This window comes from Oncorhynchus clarkii, chromosome 20 (genome assembly GCF_045791955.1).
Source record: "Oncorhynchus clarkii lewisi isolate Uvic-CL-2024 chromosome 20, UVic_Ocla_1.0, whole genome shotgun sequence".
Lineage (NCBI taxonomy): Eukaryota > Metazoa > Chordata > Actinopteri > Salmoniformes > Salmonidae > Oncorhynchus > Oncorhynchus clarkii.
Window position 1 is genome coordinate 76,168,690 of NC_092166.1, and position 15,007 is coordinate 76,183,696.

At 41.8% G+C, this 15,007-nt stretch overlaps 1 protein-coding gene across 1 annotated transcript in view; it reads left to right on the plus strand.

Moving 5' to 3' along the window:
• The window catches only part of LOC139376916 (dystonin), a 195,659-nt gene that overhangs the window by 85,338 nt on the left and 95,314 nt on the right, over positions 1-15,007 (plus strand). Inside the window, exons 8-10 of the mRNA XM_071119911.1 lie at positions 11,930-12,096; positions 14,096-14,208; positions 14,561-14,667. Of these exons, the coding sequence (XP_070976012.1) occupies positions 11,930-12,096; positions 14,096-14,208; positions 14,561-14,667 (387 nt within the window). The remainder of the gene's footprint in view (positions 1-11,929; positions 12,097-14,095; positions 14,209-14,560; positions 14,668-15,007) is intronic.

A 15,007-nucleotide genomic window follows, 5' to 3' on the forward strand; every position in this document is an offset into this window, starting at 1 on the left:
CAAGGCATTGAAAGCATTGTCTTCCACTCAGTCAGTCTCATGTGGAAATCAATAGCTGCAGTGAGACCTGAATACACTGCAGAGACGATGCAGTGAGTATTCAGGTCTCACTTCATCGTCTCGGCAGTGTATTCAGGTCTCACTTCCTTGTCTCGGCAGTGTATTCAGGTCTCACTTCATCGTCTCGGCAGTGTATTCAGGTCTCACTTCCTTGTCTCGGCAGTGTATTCAGGTCTCACTGCATCGTCTCAGCAGTGAAGAGGCAGTGAGACATGAATACACTGCTGAAATGATGCAGTAAGACCTGAATATACTACCGTGGCGATGTAGTGGGGCCTGAATACATTGCCCTGATGATGCAGTGATACCTGAATACACTGTCGTGACGATGCAGTGAGACCTGAATACACTGCCGAATATATGAGACCTGAATATACTGACGATGCATCATCATATTGTTGCTCTTTGGTCTCTACAGTGTCATCTGACTGACAGTCAAGGTCTCCAAGGGTTACGAAAATAAATCTCACTGACAGAAACCAATCTATGGAGGCTTTGGACTTGTTTCACCAGGGGACATAATGCATGTGATAGGATGGAATCTGCCATAATGTAATGAACACACTCTTCCGTCCTTCCATCCTTCCACCCTTCTCTAGAGATCAAAGACAGCCATTTGCTGGAAGCACCAGCATCCTGTTAGATGGGTGAATAAAAAGGATGAAATGATAGAGTAGGATGACATTGCAAAACAAACATCTGAGATGAGTCAGTGAAATATATGTCTGTATTTTAAGACTTTATTCAATGCTGGAAGACTGTAATTATATTTTCCACATTGGTTTGCACGGAATGAGAAATTACAGTATGCCAAAACTCAGATATTATTTAAACACCACAGGAATTTATATACTGAACAAAAATATAAGCGCAACATGCAACAATTTCAAAGATTTTACTGAGTTACAGTTCATATCAGGAAATCAGTCAATTGAAATAAATAAATTAGGCCCTAATCTATGGATTTCACATGACTTGGAATACACAGTATTTCTGTCCATTCAAATTGCCATCGATAAAATGCAATTGTGTTCGTTATCCATAGCTTATGCCTGCCCACACCATAAGCCCACCACCACCTTGGGGCACTCTGTTCACAACATTGACATTAGCAAACCACTTTCCCACACAACGCCATACATGTGGTCTGCGGTTGCTTATTGTAGAGAAATGAATATTCAATTCTCTGAAAACAGCTCTGGTGGACATTCTTTCAGTCTGCATACCAATTGCACGCTCCCTTTAATCTGTCATATTTTGTTTTGTGAAAATACTGCACTTTTTATAGTGGCCTTTTATTGTCCCCAGCACAAGGTGAACCTGTGTAATGATCATGCTGTTTAATCAGATTCTTGATATGCCTGTCAGGTGGAGGGATTATCTTGGCAAAGGATAAATGCTCACTAACAGGGATGTAAACAAATTTGTGCACAACATTTGAATGGAAATAATTTCTGGGATCTTTTATTTCAGCTCATGAAACATGGGACCAACACTTGTTGCGTTGTTGCGTTCATATTTTTGTTCAGTTTATATATACATTAACATAGAAAGCAGATTTTCCATAAAAGTAAATATAGGCTGCTCTTGTGTTATGGTTTATGAAGTAGTTTTCCTTTTGTGCAGTACACTGTGAATGTTGAATGTGCTGTAGCCAGCCAGGTATACAGTATGTAAACTGCAGGACCTAGTTCTGGAACCTTCAGGGGAAATGTCACTGCCGTCAGAATAGTGTCAGAGCCTGGTGGGACAGTTCTTTTTAGTTGTGCTGTGCAAAATAATTATTTATACTATTTCAATAAACGCTCTTCCTGAGGTCTTGCCAATTGAACTATCTGTCCCAAATGTTGTTGAATATATTAAACAAAAATCACAAGCTTTAGATGCATTTCATGGACAGTACATGCTATACAATTCACATATACAATTACATATAATCTACTCACTATGTGTGTTCCATAGGTCGTATAGTGTACACAAGTCACTTCCTGTGCTAAGTGTATTCTGTATTTGCCCTCAGTTGAACTGGGATGGCAATGGTCTGGCTGGATAATAGTGTTTGTTTAAACCATTGGACTCAAGCCCCACTTCTGGCTTTGCGATTGTATACAGTCTGATTAATAGACAAAGTGGTAGGGCTTTGTTAGCTGCCAGGATTTGCGTCGACTGCTTTTGTTGACCCATGCTGTCCTGTTATTTTAAAAGCCCCTATGATAGGCAGGGATTCTCTCTGCTTGGTACTGCCTATCAGGGAAGGCCAACTTGCTGAGCAAAGTTTTCCCATATGGTGTAATCAGTGGCCATTAGCCGGCAGAGCAGACACCAGACAGCCAGCTGATCTTGTCCTGCTGCTCTCCCTCCCTTCCCCCCGTCAGACAGGCAGCCCTGTTATAAACAGCCACATTTGACGAAATTCACTTTAGTTTCCATTATTTTTTTAAATCGAATTTACTAGTTTTTATTTAAAGTTACATAAAAACATTTCTATATGTTTTTTATATGATTTAGTTTCAGTTTTAGTGCTAGGGACAGAAAGTAGCCTATGCGTGGGAGTCTAGGAGCCTTGTCACTTCTTGCAACTGTGGGGCAGTAATACATAATGCAGTGGTTTTCAAAGTCGGGGTCACGACCATAGTGGGGAATTGCAGTGGGGTGAAATCACACCCAGAGGGGGCTGTGTTTAGACTTCAGATAAGGAGGACACCCCGAACCAGGAAGCAGGGCTGTTTCTCTCTCTGTCAGCTATGAGGTAGAATCGTTTGGGACGTGGCAGTGCCTCTGCCTCTCCGGTGGTGCATTTATGTGTTTGTGTTGGATTAGCCGGGCAAAGGAAATGTTTCAGAGACTTAGAGGATTCCTAAGAGCAGAGCAGTTGAGAGGAGAGCAGTGACAGAAGAGAGGAGTGACAGAAGGAAGTGCCTGGGACATCTCAGCTGTGTTCTTCTGGGAGTCTGCGACAGGCAGGCATAAGGACAGACAGACAGACTCTCTCCCCAGGCAACCCATCTCTGTGTGACGGGGAGGGGTGTTTAGGTCTGTTGCCAGGCTGCCTGCCATCACTTCCTCTCCTCCCCCTTGGAGGAGAACTATGGCTGCCTCTCAGTGGAATAACAGAGCTCTAGATCAAGTTAAGTTCACTAGCGGAATCCCGGCGTGAAAACTACAGTTAGAAGGAACTTAACACAGTTTATAGAAAGGGAATGCATGTCTGAAAGTCATGGGCAACGTGTGTGGCTGTGTGAGGGGCCCCAAGGAGGAATGTTATGTGGACCACACCAAAGCTCCGCTCAGCCCCGAGTCCAAAGAGCTTCGCGGCCGGCGCTACTTCCAGAGGAAGAAGAAGAGGAAATTGGGGGAGTTTCAGTGGCCAGAATCCATCCAGAGCAGAGGGGGAGAGAGCGTCCAGAGTAAGGAGGATATCCCCAGGAGGGTAGAGCTCCAGCATGAAGCAGACATGGGCATCAGGGAGAGCCAGGTTGGGATGGAGGGAGGACAGGAAGGGGAGACACCCAGACCCAGGCTGGGAAGTATGAACAAAGGGCTGTATGTTGGGGAGGTCCCCAAAGTTCCTCCTGGGAATAAGTTAGCATCCCAATCGGGACAAATTTCAGCACACCAGACAGACCGAGAGGCAATTCTCCATGGCATCACCAAAACCTCCAGGAGTATCGCTCCTAAGGACAGCCTGCTGGAAAAGAAGCTGTCACATAAGCAGTTGACGCGGGCAATGACATTCGGCGCCATGGAGCATATGCTCCGAACCCTGAGAGGAGACAATGACAGATCAGAGAACCTAGAAGAGCTCCCCGAAATCTTATGGAGCACTCAAGTTCACAAGAGGAGGAGGGTCCACACCTGCTCTGGAAGAGGGTCCCTCTCTCCAGATTATCTATTATCTCTCCAAGTGTCTTCCAAGTGTACATCCGCCAAACAAGAGGTAAACCAACTGCAAGCTATTTATAGCCAGCCAATATGTGTGGACCAAAATATCATGTGCTAGCATATCAGTAGCCAGCTATTGTAACAATGGCCGTAACTATGAGGTCCGGACCTCAGTAATATTTTCAAATTTGAAAAACATTTAAATATATATTTAGTATCTGTTACGGGTCAGCATGTACAGTTGAAGTCGGAAGTTTACATACACTTGGGTTGGAGTCATTAAAACTTGTTTTTCAACCACTCTACAAATTTATTGTTAACAAACTATAGTTTTGGCAAGTCAGTTAGGACATCTACTTTGTGCATGACACAAGTAATTTTTCCAACAATTGTTTACAGACAGATTATTTCACTTATTATTCATTGTATCACAATTCCAGTGGGTCAGAAGTTTACATCAGTAAGTTGACTGTGCCTTTAAACAGCTTGTAAATTTCCATAATTTGAGTCAATTGGAGGTGTACCTGTGGATGTATTTCAAGGCCTACCTTCAAACTCAGTGCCTCTTTGCTTGACATCATGGGAAAATCAAAAGAAAGCAGACAAGACCTCAGAAAAAAATTGTTGACCTCCACAGGTCTGGTTCATCCTTTGGGGGCAATTTCCAAACGCCTGAAGGTACCGCTTTCATCTGTACAATCAATAGTACACAAGTATAAACACCATGGGAGCACGCAGCCGTCATACCGCTCAGGAAGGAGACGCATTCTGTCTCCTAGAGATTAACGTACTTTGGTGCGAAAAGGAAGAAGCCACTGCTCCAAAACCGCCATAAAAAAGCCAGACTTCGGTTTGCAACTGCACATGGAGGAAAGTCCTCTGGTCTGATGAAACAAAAGTTGAACTGTTTGGCTATAATGACCATCGTTATGTTTGGAGAAAAAAGGTGGAGGCTTGCAAGCCGAAGAACACCATCCCAACCGTGAAGCATGGGGGTGGCAGAATCATGTTGTGGGGGTGCTTTGCTACAGAAGGGACTGGTGCACTTCACAAAATAGATAGCATCATGAGGTAGGAAAATTACGTGGATATATTGCAGCAACATCTCCAGACATCAGTCAGGAAGTTAAAGCTTGGTCATAAATGGGTCTTCCAAATGGACAATGACCCCAAGCATACTTCCAAAGATGTGGCAAAATGGCTTAAGGCCAACAAAGTCAAGGTATTAGAGTGGCCATCACAAACCTCTGACCTCAATCCCATAGAAAATATGTGGGCAGAACTGAAAAAGCGTGTGTGAGCAAGGAGGCCTACAAACCTGACTCAGTTACATCAACTCTGTCAGGAGGAATGGGCCAAAATTCACCCAACTTATTGTGGGAAGCTTGTGGAAGGCTACCCGAAACGTTTTACCCAAGTTAAACAATTTAAAGGCAATGCTACCAAATACTAATTGAGTGTTTGTAAACTTCTGACCCACTGGGAATGTGATGAAAGAAGTAAAAGCTGAAACAAATCATTCTCTCTGCTCTCTATTGAGAAAAACTGAGTTTAAATGTATTTGGCTGAGGTGTATGTAACTGTAAATATCGCTCCCAGTGGTGATCATAGCTCAGAGCGCTTATATTCTTTTTCTGACATTTCTAATTACGTCTAGGTCGTTGTGAACGAGTGGAATCATGAAGAGTGGTTTGTTCGTTATGTTCGCCTGCATCCCCTTGAATTTGAGCTTTTTTAGCAGAACTACTCTGCTCCTGAGCCAGGCAGTAAACCCACTGTTCCTCGGGCGCGGTGGATATCGATTATGTCAGCCCCCCTCACCTCTCTGATTCCTGCTCAGCAGGAAATGCAAACTTGTAGTGTATTTCAGGTTTCTAAAGTTTTGTCATTTCCACTTTGAAATTTCAGACAAAAATGTAAATTAATGATAATCCAGAGAATAATTTGCATTTCCTGCAGCTGTATCATGGCTCAAATTAAGATCCTACATCTGTACAGATGCTTTCGTATGTTTTCATTATTCCGTGAAGTGTTGTTCCATTGCAGTGGCGTTGCATGGAGACGGTGTTTGAGTTGATGTGTGATTTGGCTTCACGCCACTATCTTTCCCTGTACTGTACTGGCAGACTGCTAACCGCCATTTGCTCTCTAAAACCATTCAGAAGACAACTATATTTACACTATGACATCGTGTAAGAATCCCTTTGAGTCAAATAACAGCATAACTGTGATGTAGAGCTGTAATATACACGTTACATCCTACAAAGCCACAACACATGGACACAGAGATAATTACAAAGCTCTATGTAGTTTAACTAACTTGTTTCCCTTCACAAGATATTTCACTCAGCAGTGTTTCTGGTGAGCCTCACCTCAGCTCAAGTTTGGCTACTAGGGTTCTACCACTTATGACAAACCAGGTTCTAAAGTGGTTTGATACTGCTTTTATGGAAAAATCATGCATCTTTTATTTATGTGTACAATGTGTTTGCTGTAAATGATTGGATTTTAGCAATGTAGTATACTTCAGTGATAAACAGCTGGCATTTGGAAAGGTTATTTGTCCTTTGATTCTCCTTGAAATGTTGATGTTATGATTACTGAGGTCCATGCAACTCACCCACTTCTTACTTCTCAGACACAGCTACACAATTTCCCTGTTTTCAGATTCTAAAGGAAAATATCCCACGGCGCACCCCCACCCCCCCCACACGCACACAAAAAAATAATAAGAAAAGTATTTTCCCACTAGCACTGATTGCTGATAACTACTCTGAGGGAAAATGTACTTGCTACGATTGGGATATGTATTTGTCTCACCTAGCTATCTGAAGATGAATACACTAACTGTAAGTCTCTCTGGATAAGAGTGTCTGCTGAATGACTAAAATGTACATGTAAATCCCAAAGGAAGCATTTTATTTCTGCGAGACCACTATTTTCCATGACGTAATTCTAAGTATACGAAAGTGTAACAACCTTGTGTTCATGTTGGTCTTTTGAGCAATTTACAATTTTAACTAGGCAAGTCAATTCCCCATAATGACAAAGTGAAAACACATTTATTACAAGAAAACAGAAATACCTTACTTACAGTGCCTTGCGAAAGTATTCGGCCCCCTTGAACTTTGCGACCTTTTGCCACATTTCAGGCTTCAAACATAAAGATATAAAACTGTATTTTTTTGTGAAGAATCAACAACAAGTGGGACACAATCATGAAGTGGAACGACATTTATTGGATATTTCAAACTTTTTTAACAAATCAAAAACTGAAAAATTGGGCGTGCAAAATTATTCAGCCCCTTTACTTTCAGTGCAGCAAACTCTCTCCAGAAGTTCAGTGAGGATCTCTGAATGATCCAATGTTGACCTAAATGACTAATGATGATAAATACAATCCACCTGTGTGTAATCAAGTCTCCGTATAAATGCACCTGCACTGTGATAGTCTCAGAGGTCCGTTAAAAGCGCAGAGAGCATCATGAAGAACAAGGAACACACCAGGCAGGTCCGAGATACTGTTGTGAAGAAGTTTAAAGCCGGATTTGGATACAAAAAGATTTCCCAAGCTTTAAACACCCCAAGGAGCACTGTGCAAGCGATAATATTGAAATGGAAGGAGTATCAGACCACTGCAAATCTACCAAGACCTGGCCGTCCCTCTAAACCTTCAGCTCATACAAGGAGAAGACTGATCAGAGATGCAGCCAAGAGGCCCATGATCACTCTGGATGAACTGCAGAGATCTACAGCTGAGGTGGGAGACTCTGTCCATAGGACAACAATCAGTCGTATATTGCACAAATCTGGCCTTTATGGAAGAGTGGCAAGAAGAAAGCCATTTCTTAAAGATATCCATAAAAAGTGTTGTTTAAAGTTTGCCACAAGCCACCTGGGAGACACACCAAACATGTGGAAGAAGGTGCTCTGGTCAGATGAAACCAAAATTGAACTTTTTGGCAACAATGCAAAACGTTATGTTTGGCGTAAAAGCAACACAGCTCATCACACCATCCCCACTGTCAAACATGGTGGTGGCAGCATCATGGTTTGGACCTGCTTTTCTTCAGCAGGGACAGGGAAGATGGTTAAAATTGATGGGAAGATGGATGGAGCCAAATACAGGACCATTCTGGAAGAAAACCTGATGGAGTGTGCAAAAGACCTGAGACTGGGACGGAGATTTGTCTTCCAACAAGACAATGATCCAAAACATAAAGCAAAATCTACAATGGAATGGTTCAAAAATAAACATATCCAGGTGTTAGAATGGCCAAGTCAAAGTCCAGACCTGAATCCAATCGAGAATCTGTGGAAAGAACTGAAAACTGCTGTTCACAAATGCTCTCCATCCAACCTCACTGAGCTCGAGCTGTTTTGCAAGGAGGAATGGGAAAAAATTTCAGTCTCTCGATGTGCAAAACTGATAGAGACATACCCCAAGCGACTTACAGCTGTAATCGCAGCAAAAGGTGGCGCTACAAAGTATTAATTTAAGGGGGCTGAATAATTTTGCACGCCCAATTTTTCAGTTTTTGATTTGTTAAAAAAGTTTGAAATATCCAATAAATGTCGTTCTACTTCATGATTGTGTCCCACTTGTTGTTGATTCTTCACAAAAAAATACAGTTTTATATATTTATGTTTGAAGCCTGAAATGTGGCAAAAGGTCGCAAAGTTCAAGGGGGCCGAATACTTTCGCAAGGCACTGTACATAAGTATTCAGACCCTTTGCTATGAGACTCGAAATTGAGCTCAGATGCATCCTGTTCTCATTAATCATCCTTGAGATGTTTCTACAACTTGATTGGAGTCCACCTGGGGTAAATTCAATTGATTGGACATGATTTGGAAAGGCACACACCTGTCTATAGAAGGTCCCACAGTTGACAGTGCATGTCAGAGAAAAAACCAAGCCATAAGTTCGAAGGAATTGTCCGTTGAGCTCCAAGTCAGGATTGTTTCGAGGCACAGATCTGGGGAAAGGAACCAAAACATTTCTGCAGCATTGAAGGTCCCCAAGAACACAGTGTCCTCCATCATTCTTAAATGAAATAAGTTTGGAACCACCAAGACTCTCCCTAGAGCTGCCTGTCCGGCCAAACTGAGCAATCGGGGGAGAAGGGCCTTGGTCAGGGATGTGACCAAGAACCCGATGGTCACTCTGACAGAGCTCCAGAGTTCCTCTGTGGAAATGGGAGAACCTTCCAGAAGGACCATCTCTGCATCACTCCACCAATAATGCTTTTATGGTAGAGTGGCCAGACGGAAGCCACTTCTCAGTAAAAGGCACATGACAGCCCGCTTAGAGTTTGCCAAAAGGCACCTAAAGACTCTCAGACCATGAGAAACAAGATTCTCTGGTCTGATTAAACCAAAATTGAACCCTTTGGCCTTCATCCCTACTGTGAAGCATGGTGGCTGCAGAATCATGCTGTGGGGATGTTTTTCAGCTGCAGGGACTGGGTGACTTGTCAGGCTCGAGGGAAAGATGAACGAAACACAGAGAGATCCTTGATGAAAACCTGCTCCAGAGAGCTCAGGACCTCAGACTGGGGCAGAGGTTCACCTTCCAACAGGACAATGACCCTAAGCACACAGCCAAGACTGCGCAGGAGTGGCTTCGGGACAAGTCGCTGAATGTCCTTGAGTGGCCCAGCCAGGGCCCGGACTTGAACCCGATCGAACATCTCTGGAGAGACCTGAAAATAGCTGTGCATTGACGCTCCCCATCCAACCGGACAGAGCTTGAGAGGATCTGCGAGGAAGAATAGGAGAAACTCCCCAAATACAGGTGTGCCAAGCTCGTGCCATCATACCCAAGAAGACCCAAAGTGGGACTAACAATTGAATCCGTTTTAGAATAAAAATATTTTGTAACAAAATGTGGAAAAAGTCAAATGCTCGGAGTACTTTCCAAATGCAGTGAATATTATCCTTTTAGCCTGCCCCCAAACCTACTGAACAAGACTGCTACGATATATCACATTATCAAATCACATTTTATTTGATTTATACAATAGTTGTGGACCTTACTGTGAAATGCTTACTTACTTACAAGCCCTTAACCAACAATGCAATTTTAAGAAAAATAACAGTTAAGAAAATATTTACTAAATAAACTCAAGTAAAAAAAGTAACACAATAAAATAAAAATAACGAGGTTGTATACAGGGGGTACAGGTTAGGGTGGTACAGGTTAGTCATGGTTATTGAGGTAATATGCACTTGTAGGTAGGGGTAAAGTGACTATGCATAGATCATTAACAGTGAGTAGCAGCAGTGTAAAAAAGGAGGGGGGGGGGGTCAATGCAAACACACTTTCCTCTGTAGCACCTTGCGGTCGGATGCCGGTTGTTGTCCTGGCACCACACTGCCAGGTGTCTGACCTCTTCTCTTCTCTTCTTGTCAGTGATCAGTCCTACCACCATTGTGTCATCGGCAAACTTAATGATGGTGTTGGCGTTGTGCTTAGCCACGCATTTGTGGGTGAACAGGGAGTACAGGAGGGGACTAAGCACGCACCCCTGAGGGGCCCCGTGTTGAGGATCAGCGTGTGTTGTTGCCTAGCCTTACCACCTGGGTGCGGCCGTCAGGAAGTCCAGGGTCCTGATGCAGAGGGAGATGTTCAGTCTCAGGGTCCATAGCTTAGTGATGAGCTTTGAGGGCACTATGGTGTTGAACACTGAGCTGTAGTTAATGAACAGCATTCTCACGTAGGTGTTTTGTCCAGGTGGGAAAGAGCAGTGTGGAGTGCAATAGAGATTTTGTCATCTGTGGTTCTGTTTGGGCTGTATGTAAATTTGAGTGGGTCTAGGGTTTTTGTGATGATGGTGTTGATGTGAGCCATGACCAACCTTTCAAAGCTCTACATGGCTACAAACATGAGTGCTACGGGTCGATAGTCATTTAGGCAGGTTACCTTTGCATTCTTGGACACAGGGACTATGTTGGTCTGCTTGAAACATGTAGGTATTACCGACCCGGTCAGGGATAGGTTGAAAATATCAGTGAAGACACTTTCCAGCTGGTCAGCGCATGCTCTGAGTACACGTACTGGTAAACCGCCTTGTGAATGTTGACCTGTTTAAAGGACTCATCATCATTTCTCTCAACCTTAGTTTCAATGTCCGTCTTTCCTAGCTCATCCACCAGATTGTGAAAGTGTAACTAGGTCAACATTGCCTTGCAAAACATGAAACATGATAACACAGCAGGAGTGGTTCAAAGGTCGCTTCCTGTTGTCTAGGTCAGAGGTGATCATGTTGTTCTTCCAGCTCCAGATACATGGAATTGCTACCTGATGTCAACTGAGTTGAAGCAACAGGGGAATGTGTTTGGTTTGAGGTCATCACACTCTTTAACATGTGCCAACGAATGGCTTATTTATTAGCCAGCTGTATGTCGACACTGCCAATTTTACATTTTACAACCAAATAAGGAAATATGGAGGTGTCTGTCTTGAATTTGGTGCAGACAATTATCATGTGTTTTTATTAATTCAGCACATGATAATGTGTGTTAGGAAATGAATGTTGTTATTAGTTATTCTGACTCTAGAAATGCTGTTCCTGAAATCTGAGAAATGTCCCTGAAGTATTATTTGGTCTGTCTCACCCATATGTTTGATGGTAATTTAGGTGTTTGATGGTACAGATGTAGGATCTTCATTTGATCACCCTGTTGCAGGCAAACTTTTCTTCAATGCAGGAAACGTAAAACGTATAGTGTATTTGAGGTTTATCAAAGGCTTCTGAAGTTTTGTAATTTCCACTTATAAATTTGAGATTTGATTTTCCCTTACGAAAAATCGACCAACTCCTACAAAACCTTCCATTAATTATAATCCACATAATAATTTACATTTCCTGTTGCTGCTGGATTATTTTCCTGCTGTAGCAAACTGGTTCGAATGAAGATCCTACATCTGTGATGTAGGTGTAATGACACTAACAGCTGTATTAACTATGTTGTTCCTCTCCAGATTTCGGAGATCCATGTTTGCGGGGAGTCGGAGGACATGACAGCCAAGGAGCGTCTGCTGATGTGGTCCCAGCAGATGACCGAGGGCTATGTGGGCGTACGCTGTGACAACTTCACCTCCTCCTGGAGGGACGGGAGGCTTTTCAACGCTATCATTCACAAATACAGGTAACACCATCATTCACAAATACAGGTAACACCATCATTCACAAATACAGATAACACCATCATTCACAAATACAGGTAACACTTGAGGTACAGAACCTGTATCTGAAAAAGAGACCCTTGTATCAAATAAAATAAAAATAAAATAACATGGAATTGGTCACATACACATGGTTAGCAGATGTTAATGCGAGTGTAGCGAAATGCTTGTGCTTCTAGTTCCGACAATACAGTAATAACCAACGAGTAATCTAACCTAACAATTCCACAACTACTACCTTATACACAAGTGTAAGGGGATAAAGAAAATGTACATGTCACCAATCACCAAAGAAATTCCAGCACAGTGACCTTCTTGAATGCTCCACAATGCTTTTGTAATGGATATTAAAAACAATTTTGTCTTTCATTAGGGTTTAACTGTAATATCACTAGGAGTATATTCCCAGTGTATAACAAAAACAATATACATAACAACATAACTATTTTCCTCCTCTGACTTGCTGTGTCTTGCTGAATCATGTCTGCGGTTCACCACCACATTTTGAATCTTGGACCTCATTCCAATGAGGCAGCACTTAGTGGTTTTGACTAGTTATTAGTGGGCTGTTAGCTTTTCATCTAGACATGATCAGATTTCAGTATGTACACTCTACGTCAGTGTTTCCCAACCCTGGTCCTCCAGTACTCCCAACAGTACACATTTTTGTTGTAGCCCTGTTCAAACACACCTCATTCAACTCATTGATAGCTTGATGATTAGTTGACAAGTTAAATCAGGTGGGCTTGTTCAGGGTCACAATAAAAATGTGTACTGTTGGGGGTACTGGAAGACCAGGGATGAGAAATACTGCTCTACCTTGTTGGACTGACCTAAAATTAGATTAACTAGACTGACTAGTAGATGGAGACGTATTTATCCTTTTTCTCTCCCTTTTGTTTGTTATGGTTAATGTCACATAATTATTTGCTGTCAACCATTGTTAAGGTCAATGGATATTGATGTATGTGTGGGTCATGTGGAACTGTTTTACTTAACCATTGACCTACAGTGCCTTGCGAAAGTATTCGGCCCCCTTGAACTTTGCGACCTTTTGCCACATTTCAGGCTTCAAACATAAAGATATAAAACTGTATTTTTTTGTGAAGAATCAACAACAAGTGGGACACAATCATGAAGTGGAACGACATTTATTGGATATTTCAAACTTTTTTAACAAATCAAAAACTGAAAAATTGGGCGTGCAAAATTATTCAGCCCCCTTAAGTTAATACTTTGATTGTGTCCTACTTGTTGTTGATTCTTCACAAAAAAATACAGTTTCATATCTTTATGTTTGAAGCCTGAAATGTGGCAAAAGGTCGCAAAGTTCAAGGGGGCCGAATACTTTCGCAAGGCACTGTATGTTGGGCTGGCCCGACTGTCCTTGTCCTCTTGAGCAAAAACAGATTTATTTCACTGGAAAGTCTGGGACTGACTGCATCCCTAGGCATTTACTCTATACTTAGCTTCCAGGCTTATATTACATTATGTTACAGGCTTATATTACATGATGTTACAGATTTATATTACATGATGTTACAGATTTATATTACATGATGTTACAGGCTTATATAAAATTATTTTGCAGGCTTATATTACATTATGTTACAGGCTTATATTACATGATGTTAAAGGATTATATTGCATTATGTTACAGGCTTATATTACATTATGTTACAGGCTTATATTACATCATGTTACAGGCTTATATTACATTAGCTAGTCATCACACTAAAACTTTCCTCCAAACAAAAATGTTTGTTCCTTGCTAATTAAACAAAACTATTCAAGAAGTATAGTGTGTGCTGACACCGCTGAAATAACCTAAAACAACAATGCAAACCACCCTAAATTATTATTTTCCAAAATAATACATTTGTACCCTCATAATAACATTTCATAAAACAGAAAGCAGTCAATCTTAATGAGCTTCCACTGGTATTTTCTCTTCCATTGCAGGCCTGACCTGGTGGATATGGCCAGAGTGTCGGCCCAGACTAGCCGGTCAAACTTAGAACAGGCCTTTAGTGTGGCTGAACGGCTTGGGGTGGCCAGACTACTGGACCCTGAGGGTGAGTTATTCTGTTTATCCACATGCTTTTCTCTAATGGTTTGTTTGACACATCAGGTAAACATTCTCCAAGCCATTGACACATCTTTGCTACTGTAAAACAGCTGGAAGAAATGCAATGCATTATTACCAGAGGGAGGAGATGTCTTCTAAGCACAGCTTAACTTACTGACTGTTATTTGTTTCTTTATACGGACGATGCTTTACTAAATGAAAAAGACACAACATGTATATGGGATACATGAGATTTAAATCAAACATTGTATTCACTATGATTATGAACACTCCCTTAAATCATGTACCTACCGACGATCACGTTGTGTATTGGGTCTTATTTCACCTTTTCTCACCAGATGTGGATGTGCAGACTCCTGATGAGAAGTCAGTCATCACATACGTCTCCACTCTGTATGATGTCTTCCCTAAAGTACCTGATGGTGTTGACGGTATCAATGCAAATGTAAGTACACCATGAACAGACTCTTGTACGGTGCACCTAAGTGTCCTATGTGAGTAGAGTTGAGAAGAGCGTTTTATATTTCAAATACTGTATGATGAAGGCAAAATCAACATCTCAATACAAAACAACAATGTCCTATTGTCAACATGGGCTGACTTGTATCATTGTAACCATTGACTGCAGTCTCTATGCTGTCCTCTTGAATTTGATTACCACCATGGGACTTCACCACTGGATGTACAGTATATTTCACACTTACATCCTTTGAATTCACACCAGTTATAAATCTTTTGTCATAACTTTGACCATACATTCATTTATTTATATATTTTTATTTTTG